At 41.5% G+C, this 10791-nt stretch overlaps 3 protein-coding genes across 5 annotated transcripts in view; 1 reads left to right on the top strand and 2 right to left on the bottom strand.

Moving 5' to 3' along the window:
* Nucleotides 1-6089, top strand: part of erg (ETS transcription factor ERG) — an 8453-nt gene extending 2364 nt beyond the window's left edge. Inside the window, exons 3-8 of one of the 3 annotated variants that reach the window (XM_016561824.1) lie at nt 511-592; nt 2365-2445; nt 2576-2704; nt 2779-2835; nt 2982-3029; nt 4473-6089. In XM_016561824.1, coding sequence (XP_016417310.1) covers nt 511-592; nt 2365-2445; nt 2576-2704; nt 2779-2835; nt 2982-3029; nt 4473-4993 — 918 coding nt within the window. In that variant the 3' untranslated portion in view covers nt 4994-6089. Of the gene's footprint in view, nt 1-510; nt 593-2364; nt 2446-2575; nt 2705-2778; nt 2836-2981; nt 3045-4472 lie in introns of all 3 variants that reach the window. The other 2 variants (XM_016561823.1, XM_016561825.1) reach the window with 2 other exon arrangements.
* A 2518-nt stretch (nt 6090-8607) lies between these two features.
* On the bottom strand, nt 8608-9768 carry kcnj15 (potassium inwardly rectifying channel subfamily J member 15). Its single transcript, XM_016561832.1, has one exon. The coding sequence runs from the start codon at nt 9616-9618 to the stop codon at nt 8608-8610; it is 1011 nt and encodes a 336-aa protein (XP_016417318.1). The 5' UTR covers nt 9619-9768.
* Nucleotides 9769-10355: 587 nt separating this feature from the next.
* Nucleotides 10356-10791, bottom strand: part of LOC107747362 (ATP-sensitive inward rectifier potassium channel 15-like) — a 5340-nt gene continuing 4904 nt past the window's right edge. Inside the window, exon 3 of the mRNA XM_016561831.1 lies at nt 10356-10360. Coding sequence (XP_016417317.1) covers nt 10356-10360 — 5 coding nt within the window. The remainder of the gene's footprint in view (nt 10361-10791) is intronic.

Raw genomic sequence — 10791 nt, 5'->3', positions numbered from 1 at the left:
TGATCAAAGCTGAATTTTCAGCATCATTACTCCATTCTTCAGTGTCACATGATCTTCAGAAATCATTCTAATATGCTGATTTGCTGCTCGAGAAACATTTCTGATTATTAGCAATGTTGAACACAGTCGTGCTGCACAATATTTTTGTGGAAACTGTGATAGATTTTATTTTTCAGGATTCACAGATGAATAGAAAGTTCAAAAGAACAGCATTTATTTGAAATAGAAATCTTTTGTCACATTATAAATGTCTTTACTGGCACTTTTGATCAATTTAATGCGGCCTTGATGAATAAAAGTATTAATTCATTAGAAATATCTTACTTACCCCAGAACTTTTGAATGGTAGTTTATATTTGCATTAAAGTTTGAGAATCTCTCGTTGACAAGATAATTGCATTCTGACTTCAGATTGTTCTTCATATAAATACTGATATTTCCTTCCGGTGATGCACATCTGAATCGTGTGTCTGTGTCTGTGTCTGTGTGTGTGTGTGGGAGCTCTGCAAGATGAGCAAAGACGACGTCCAGCGTCTGACCAGCAGCTACACGGCTGACATCCTGCTGTCTCACCTGCACTACCTCAGAGAGAGTGAGTGACACGCGTGTGGGATCTGACACGCTCTTCACACGGCACGAGTGCGTGTCTGCATCAGCAGCTCATGGCGCTTCATAACTCTCTGATCACTGGCCTCACGGTCACACGACTCGCATTTAACATGCGATAACATGCATTATTAATTCTTCTACCATGGTCTGTCTGAATACTTGATTCTGATTGGCTGGCAGGTATGCATTAAAACCGTTTAATGCACAGGTAGTTCCAAGTCAGTTTAATCACCGTTCTGTATTAATGCGCTGCTTTCATTGACGTATGCACACACATACACACACACACACACAGAGAGAGAGAGAGAGAGAGAGAGAGAGAGATCAGAGATTGCACTGCACACACTGAAACATTCAGGAGCACAGAAACTTGCTGTCAGCGCTGCCACGCCTCTTTTATTAATAAAATAGCCTAGTTTATATTCCTCAGCAATGAGGAGGTGAAATCACTGTTTTTGAAGTAACTAAACTTACAGCTTCATTGTTTGTAGAGAGAGACACACAGACGCGTGTAACTCACACACACAAGTGTCATCTCTCTCTCTTTCTCTCGCGATCAATAATCAATTCAAATAAATGTGATCTAACTGCACTATTTCATCTGTGTGTCTGATTTGAAGCGGACAGAATGCTGGAACTAACGAGCCGTAACTGATGAAAATAACCATCGTTTTTACCCTTCCGGTCAAATATTGCGCTGTAAAACATCATTAACAGCTTTAACTTGTCAGTGCTGGCAAATGAGCATGGTATAAGCGGGATAATGCACGGCTAGTTGTGCATTAAATGATTTTAACACACTCCAGGTCGTGTATTATTATAGCTGTGAGTCTCGATAAACCTGTGCAGGTCATGCTTCCCCCTAAAATCAAATAAAAAAATATTTTCCTTTCTTATTATATAAAATAATTATATTTTTTAAAGATATTTTATAATTTTAATAATATTTTTATAGTATAATTTCATATTTTTTAATGAAGTTAAATTCTAATTTGAAAATATATTATTTTGAAATAAATGATTTTTTGGATGAAGTCTTAAGAAATGTTTTGCATTATTGAAACAGAAGCACATTCACCTTCAGTTCTTATTGTACCGTGTACAGTATTTATATTATATCATGCGACTGACTTTAACGATGATGATTTTATGATGCTGATTTAAATGAACATGACAGTGATGAGAATGAGATTTCTGTGCACTACAGTAACTAGAGTTTCATGTAAATGTGCCACAGTGTAAAACATCTTCATGGTTTAAATGTAAAATATTAGAATGATTTATTTCTTGTTGATTTTGGGGTGAAACATGAAGACGAGATTGGTTTGGCTTTTGAGTTCTTTGATATGCATGAGATGAGAGAGAGACAGACGTTCTTGTCTGCCGTCACACACACACACACTTACACACTCACACACGCACATACACACACGCACACACACACGCACATACACACACACTCTCACACGCACATACACACACAAACACACACTCACACACTCTCTCTTCAGTCACTCACACACAACACACTCATACTCTCTTACACACTCGCACACACACACACACACACACACTCACACACACACACACACACACACACTCACACACACACACACTCACACACACAAACACACACACTCACACACACAGCATGCAGCTTTCTGTCTTCATCTGTTTCTCTCTCTGTCACAGGATGTTTGTTGAGTTGTTTGATTCTCTTTATTTTTCACGTGTCATGAATGTTTTGTTTCTCAGCTCCACTTCCTCACTTGACCTCAGATGATGTTGACAAAGCCTTGCAAAACTCCCCGCGGTTAATGCATGCTCGTAATACAGGTAAGCAGCCCTGTAGCCCCGCCCCTGACCCCGCCCACACTGCTCACACACGCGCATGTGCTCTCCTGCATGTGCTGCTGATGCTGAAAGTGTCAGACACAGACGTCGCTCACACTGATCTGTGTCTCAGGAGGAGCCAGCTTCATCTTCCCAAACACCTCCGTCTTCCCTCCAGACGCCAGCAGAGGACCCAGCCGAGCAGACGTGAGTTTCGACGCCAGGCGCTCTGGATGGACTCAGCCGGCGTCTGCAGCTAAAGGTCGGTCGCATGCGCGTGTGATAGCCTTACACGGCTCATGCTTCACGCTTAACCCGAATGTCTGTGTTCATTAGTTTCTCCGAGTTCTGCTGCCATCATGACCAAAACCGAAGAGCAGAGAGCTCAGTTAGGTGAGAGGATCATGGGAACTGCACACACGCTGTTAGAGCGACTGAGGGATCATATCATGTCCTGATTTTAATCAAATAAAGCATAAATCAGCTGAAGTGCATCACTAGGATGGTCTCTGATGTTTGCTTGTCCGTCTTCTCTGTAGATCCATATCAGATTTTAGGGCCGACAAGCAGCAGGCTGGCGAATCCAGGTGAGAGTCAAAGATGTACATTTACTTGTTATTTGTTTTGCATTATAGTTGCATTTATCAGATTAGAGCTGGACGATAATGTAGTTTTGTTACAATATAAACAGTCCAGCAGGTGAGATACAGTGTATAGTATATATTGTTTTACGTGAGTGTACTGTATGTATGCAAATAAAGTTGGATATACTTATATATACAAATTTATATAAACAGTTGTTTGATATATAGGGCTGCCAAACAATTAAATTTTGACATGATGTGCCAATTACTTAATCACACATCAATTTGGGCTGAGAAATGACCCCCCAAAAGATAATTTATTCATTATTGTGTTAAATGAAATGATACTGAACTAAAAGCTCCAGTAGGTGGCAGCAAGTGACTGTCATTGAATCATTCATTTAACTGATTTGTTCATAACCGCTGATTCATTCAGAAATGACTCCTAAAGAATGAGTCACTGAAGCACTGACTCGCTCAATTCGTTCAAAAACATGGATTAATTCAGTAACGAATCACCGCTGTGTGTTGCTCACAGACGGTCAACAGTTCTGCTGTGGCTTTGATTTGCAAAACTGAGCAAAAACAGACAATGTTGATAGAAATGTGTCTGAAATATAACAATATTAACTTCTTGTTTAGCGAACAGTTGGATAAATCAATATCACATTTGCAGTCATGCAGATATTGGGGAAAAGCAGCACTCTTGCTGATGTGATATTGCTAAACTATATCATATGATATACATATAAGAGCAAAAGCTTTTTTGCGCTTGTGAGTTTTAGGCTGTGTTCTAATATGCTTCATCAGTTGACGGACAGGTCTGGACGGGGCACTGCGTTTTAACACTTTATTTGTGACCCTGGACCACAAAACCAGTCATAAGGGCCAATGTTTTCTGAATAAATAAGCGAGAAAATCATCTTTAAAGTTGTCCAAATTAAGTTCTTAGCGATGCATATTACTAATCAAACATTAAGTTTTGATATATTTACGGTAGGAAATTTACTAAATATCTTCATGGAACATGATCTTTACTTAATATCCTAATGATTTTTGGCATAAAAGAAAAATGTATAATTTTGACCCATACAATGTATTGTTGGCTATTGCTACAAATATACCCCAGCGACTTAACACTGCTTTTGTGCTGCAGGGTCACATTTGTTCAATAATTAATCGCACCAAGTTAAAGCATTAAATGGACAGCCCTAGTGATGATCTAGATCAGTGTTTCTCAACCCTGGTCCTGAGCGCCCCCCAACACTACACATTTTGTATGTCTCCCTTTTCTGACACACCCATTTCAGGTCCTGGAGTTTCTTTTAATGAGCTAATGAGTTGAATCAGCTGTGTTTGATTAGGGAGACACACAAAATGTGCAGTGTTGGGGGGCGCTCAGGACCAGGGTTGAGAAACACTGATCTAGATGATTGTGTGTTTCAGGTTCGGGTCAGATCCAGCTGTGGCAGTTCCTCCTGGAGCTTCTCTCCAACAGCTCCAACTCGTCCTGCATCACGTGGGAAGGAACCAACGGCGAGTTCAAGATGACGGATCCGGACGAGGTGGCGCGGCGCTGGGGCGAGAGGAAGAGCAAGCCCAACATGAACTACGACAAGCTGAGCCGAGCCCTGCGCTACTACTACGACAAGAACATCATGACCAAAGTGCACGGCAAGCGCTACGCCTACAAGTTTGACTTCCACGGCATCGCGCAGGCCCTGCAGCCGCATCCGCCCGACTCCTCCATCTACAAGTACCCCGCCGAGCTGTCCTACATGAGCACGTACCCGCACCCGCAGAAGATGAGCTTCGTGTCTCCACACACTCAGGCCATGAACGTCGCCTCGTCCGGCTTCTTCGGCGGCCCGGGTCCGTACTGGAACGCTCCGGCGGCGGCGGGAATCTACAGCGGACCGCGACACCCCGCCGCGCACATGCCCTCGCATCTGGGCTCCTACTACTAGACATCTCAAACATCTCAAGAACACACCAGACTGGAGAGAGCAACCCATCCGCCGGCGCTGCTGCCAGAGAAACACTCACCGTATTTAGACAGGAGACCGTCTGCGATCCGCTCGCACATCCAGAAGCTTAGCCGGAATGTGAACGTGGCTGTATAGCATGTTAATGAGCCGCTGCATGATCAAGTATATATGTTCATGTGTGCCTTATTGTACAAACATATCAGAGAGAGTTCAGAAGGTCTGAGAGAGAGAAGGTGAGAGGAAGAGGAAGACAGGACTGAGGTATGAGAGATGATGAAGAATGACGGCCGTTCACATGAAGGACGATAACGTAGGGCTGCACGATAACGGTTAATCACGATTACTTGCTCAAAAAATATAATCACATATTTTGTATTTCATCAGATTGATTGCAGTTTCACATAAGCATAAATCAACTTGCTTTCGATTTAGTTTCAGCAAGCAGCGCAAACAGACTGGCTTTATTATGCTATTATTTGAGCAGAATATCTCAGTGGAGACTGATGAACTCCAATATTTTCCATAATGTAGAGAGAGCGCGAGCGCATGGTTGCCAAGTTGGGAATAAATTAAATAAACCACCAGGGTTGCCAAATCCACAGTTTTACTGTTATGCGTGTTGTTTTTGAAGTCTGCGGGTTAAAGCGATCTCCCCAGAACACTCTTTTCGACAGAAACCACATAAAACATGATTGGGCTAGTTTTGATTATCAAATTTTTTTTGGCAACCCTGTAAACCACTGGACAGAAAATGTATCAATTTAAGAGAAAAGCTTTGATTGGGGGATTTAAACACTTTACATCTGGCAACCGTGAACACTTGTAAAAGCTTGCTACCGATGCAAAATAATGGCAATGTCAAATAAAAATGAAGTGTTTACAGGATAAATAACCAGCGGGCAAATATTGCAGACAGTTATGCTTAACGAAATTGAGAGAAGCAGAAATGGTGATCATGATTAATATACGATTCATCATGCATCATGATAAAGGAATAACGAGTTCATGCCACAACTATAACGATAACGACACAAATGAACGATTTCGTTGGAATCACTTTCAGGGTGATTTTTTTTTCCAGACGATGAGTGATAAAAACATTGACAGCCAATCAGAATCCACCGTCTTTAAAGAGCTCGAGCATTTAAAGCGACAGGTTTATAATAAACAGCCAATATAGTTATCGTTCTTAGTGTGAACAGGCCTCTTGCCAAATTTATCAGTATTATGTTGTTCGTGTGGCATCAGAAGTTTGCCTTAAAAATGACGAATCTTTGTAGAAAACTGGAAGCTTTCAGACGTTTTAATGACCTCAAAACTTTACAGACGAGGTGCATTTATATGAACCAGTGCCTTACAGAGAGAAACAGATTTACCAAAGATACCAGTATTTGTATTATTATTAATTATTATGATGTTCCGAGTCGCAAACGCTGTGCGTTTGTTAGATTGAAGTATACAATTCAGTGTTATAATTCTTTTTCTATAATAGATATATAACTTATGCATTTAAACACTACGAGTTGATCTCAGCCAGCCGAACAGACATGTAATCAGAGCGCACTCGTGTGATTCTCTGTATGATGGGTGGTTTACAGTGAACACGCGTGTGTTCGTATGACGCTGGACTGGCGCGGCACACGGGCTCAAACCGACTGAATCCAGATCAGATCAGTTCGGTCACAAGCCCTGATGCGCTGAGATTGTTGACAAAGGGAAGAAAACATATATTTGGATAAATTATATGGTTTTCTACTGAATCATTTTAATAAACTATTTTCAGCAATGGTGTTCTTATTGCTTTGAGTTAAGAAACACTCTCATTAGCCGGGTTTCCATTACAGATTTCACACACTCATACACTCACACACACACACTCACTCGCACAAACTCACACACACTCTCACACACACACACACACACTCGAACAAACTCTCTCACACACACACACACACTGTTGTCATCTGAGCGTCTCTGTTGCCACAACAGTCTTGAACTCTACAATCATTTTAAGACAATGTATCTTTCAGAGTTTGTTGGATTTAAAACACAAATACTATAAATGTGTCATATTTATTTCGGGAGAAACATGGATCAAATAGTTTTCCTAAAACAATTGTGAAACGTGTGAAATGGATTGAAACATACAGAAAAAAACCTGGAAACGGAGAAAATATGAACTGAATTGATTGGATGGTGAAAGTGAATAATGAATAAGAGCAATGGATGGTGGAGAAAGTCACTATATTTATTTCGGGAGAAACATGGATCAAATAGTTTTCCTAAAACAATTGTGAAACGTGTGAAATGGATTGAAACATACAGAAAAAAACCTGGACACGGAGAAAATATGAACTGTGAATTGATTGGATGGTGAAAGTGAATAATGAATAAGAGCAATGGATGGTGGAGAAAGTCACTATATTCAAATGATTAATTTCTTTAAATAATGTTACTGATTAATCATTCCCAATAATACCATAACATGATGAAATAAGTATATAGAGCAATTTTGATTCGAAGTGTATACTACAGTTCAGACGTTTTTAAAAGAAGTCTCTTCTGCTCAACAAGGCTGCGTTTATTTGATCAAAAATACAGTAAAAACGGTGAAATATTACTACAATTTAAAACAGCTGTTTTCTATGTGAAGAGACAGTAAAATGTAATTGTTTCCTGTGATCAAAGCTGAATTTTTGTGTGTAAACCATGATACACTACCTTATAAAGCTTTGGGGCCGGTAAGATTTAAAGGGATAGTTCACCCAAAAATTATGTCATTAATTACTCACCCTCATGTCGCTCCGAACCCGTAAGACCTTCGTTCATCTTCAGAACACAAATGAAGATATTTTTGATGAAATCTGAGAGCTCTCTGACCCTGCATAGACAGCAAGGGAACCGAAACGTTCTAAATGACAGAATTTTAATTTTTGGGTGAACTAGCCCTTTAAATACAAAATTCTGTCATTAATTACTCACCCTCATGTCGCTCCGAACCCGTAAGACCTTCGTTCATCTTCAGAACACAAATGAAGATATTTTTGATGAAATCTGAGAGCTCTCTGACCCTGCATAGACAGCAAGGGAACCGAAACGTTCTAAATGACAGAATTTCATTTTTGGGTGAACTAGGCCTTTAAATACAATGAAGAAATTAATACTTTTATTAAACAAGGATGCATTAAATTGATCAAAAGTGACAGTAAAGACATTTATAATGTCACAAAAGATTTCTATTTCAAATAAATGCTGTTCTTTTGAACTTTCTATTCATCTGTGAATCCTGAAAAATAAAATGCATCACGGTTTCCACAAAAATAAAAATATATATATTGATCACAACAATCAATTACTTTAAAATGCCGTCACTGATGATGAATCATTCTCAACAAGACCAGGATCATGAATTAAGTAAATCAGGTCGTTTTGATCTGAAGTGTTTTGACTGATGGATGCTGCTGTATTCCACAGAAGCAGCCAACGCGCCACGTTTCCAGATCAGATCTGCCTCTTCCAGAATGATTTAGGGTGTTTTCCAGCTCATTTTGAAGCTGGTTTTCCAGCACATTCTTGACACTCGTCTGATCTCTTCATTCCCGTCTGTACTCCTCCTCCAGCTGGAGCTTCTCCGTGTTGTTGTGGATCATCGGCGGCTCGCTGGAGGCCTGCAGCTTGTCGAAGAAGCTGAAGTCTGCGGCCAGTTTCCCGCCGGTCGTGTCGGACAGCACAGGCTTGAACTCATAACCCCACAGGATCTCCTGCGGCAGGTAAGACGTGCGGCTCTGGCAGGTGGCGGCTGTGGACTCCATGGTGCCGTTGAGGGTCACCAGCAGCTCGAAGTCTTGTTTGGGCAGGTTCTCGGCCGTGAGGCTCCTCAGCGGGCTTCGCTCGTCCAGCACGTGATAGAAGGTGAGCGGCAGCAGCAGGAACGGACACTCGCTGCTGGAGTCCAGCTGGAAGTCCACGCTGCTCTGATGGACGAGGGTCTTCTCGCCTTCTTGCGTGACGTGGGTCGACAGCAGTTTCCCCGAGAGCTGACACTGAATCAGGAGGCTGTTCCTCATGTTGGCCACGCGCACCATCAGACACCAGCTCCCGCCGCGCTTGCACACCACCGCCAACCGGCTGAACTTGATGCTTCCCGCGCGCTTCTTGGGTCTCGCCAGCTTGGCCAGAAACGCACCGGTCACAAAGATCTCAGCCAAACCCGTGATGACCAGCTGCAGCACCAGAGTCACGATAGCCAGAGGACACTCCTCGGAGATGTGCCGGAAGCCGTAGCCGATGGTGGTCTGGGTCTCCAGCGAGAACAGGTAGGCGCCAGTCAGCGTGTCCACGTTCATCACGCAGGGCGTGTGATTGGACGACGGGTCGGCGTGGAAGTCGCCGTTCCTCAGGCCGATGAGGTAGAAGACGACTCCGAACACGAACCACGTGGTGACGAAGGTGGAGGCGAACAGCGTGATCTTATAACGCCACTTCATGTCCACCACTGTGGTCCAGATGTCGTGCAGGAAGAGCTTGACCATCCCTTCCACGTTATCGATCTTCACGTTACTGCGGCCGTCTTTAGACATCACACGCCGCACGTTATCCGTCATGCTGCAGGAAGAGAAGAGACGTGAAAATCATCCTTCACCATCTCAACTGCAACAGTCAGGGTTTCTGTGGGTCTTAGAAAGTCTTAATTCGCCCTTCCACAAATGACGGCATTAAAAAGGTCTTAAATCAGAGCAGAAAGTCTTAAATTCATAAAGTCGTGGCATTAAATGTTGCATGAACTGCAGAAAATGAATGTTTTCCTCAGTATTTGTGTACGGTGGACCAGTAGTGCACAACACAACAAAATCGCCGCAGCACAATGGAAATGCTCCCACTCCCTTTCTTGGCCACTATAGAGGATGCATTAAAACTAAGGACTCTATACCAGAGGCAATGGTCTAGCGAAATTCAAATTTTGGGCATTTTAGTACCAATTATTTTAAAACCATTAGCCAAGTCATTTATATGGCTATGCAAATTTAAAGTGTCTTTTAAAAATCCTGGTGCAGTAAAAGCTCTTTAAAATTAGTAATATTTTTAGACCATTAACTCTAGTATGAAGCCCAAATTTTAGCTTTAAAGCATTTACGTGGTGGCGAGAACAGCGTTATGAAATGAATTCAACAGTGATAATATGTGCAAGTTCAAGAGTCCATAAAATCATCAGTATGGTATAGTAAATTGTTCAAAATTAAGGTTTTGTTAGTCCATTACCACTATATAAAGCTTGCGTGTTAGTTATCTTTATAGAAGGCAGCGGCTATATGCAGTGTAAGTAGCATATTTTAGATGCTGTTTACACTAATTGACAATAGAAAGTATTTTATGGATACACTGTTTACACTAAGTGACAATTAGTGTTAAATTAAGTTAACGGACATTGGTGAGCGTAATTAGTGTAAATAGCCTATATGTCAAAAAGGCTGGTTAGTTGCACTTAATGTAAACACTCCGTTTTTGAAATGGCACCATGATATGGGGTGATATATAATGTACTGTCCCATAGAAACTTTAAGGGTTCGTGAAAATATACTGGATATCAAAATTTGGATATTCATTAGACCCTGCATTAAATCCCTCGGCTCATTCAACAGTAACAGCGCTTAAAAAAAAGCGGCGCCATATTTATTAAAGAGGTGCTCATGCGGTAAAAAGTAGCAAATATATATGTTTGTGTGCATAGGACCATTTCCGTTGTGTTGTGCTAATTTTGTTGTGTTGTGGCTTGTTTC

Source organism: Sinocyclocheilus rhinocerous, unplaced genomic scaffold, assembly GCF_001515625.1.
Source record: "Sinocyclocheilus rhinocerous isolate Xijiao unplaced genomic scaffold, SAMN03320098_v1.1 scaffold1220, whole genome shotgun sequence".
Lineage (NCBI taxonomy): Eukaryota > Metazoa > Chordata > Actinopteri > Cypriniformes > Cyprinidae > Sinocyclocheilus > Sinocyclocheilus rhinocerous.
Note: the sequence above shows the minus strand (reverse complement) of the source record. Positions and strands in the feature narration are given on the sequence as shown.

What these genes read in the sequence shown, in the direction of transcription:
- kcnj15 (XM_016561832.1), bottom strand. Translation starts at nt 9,618, where the DNA reads ATGACGGATAACGTGCGGCGTGTGATGTCTAAAGACGGCCGCAGTAAC.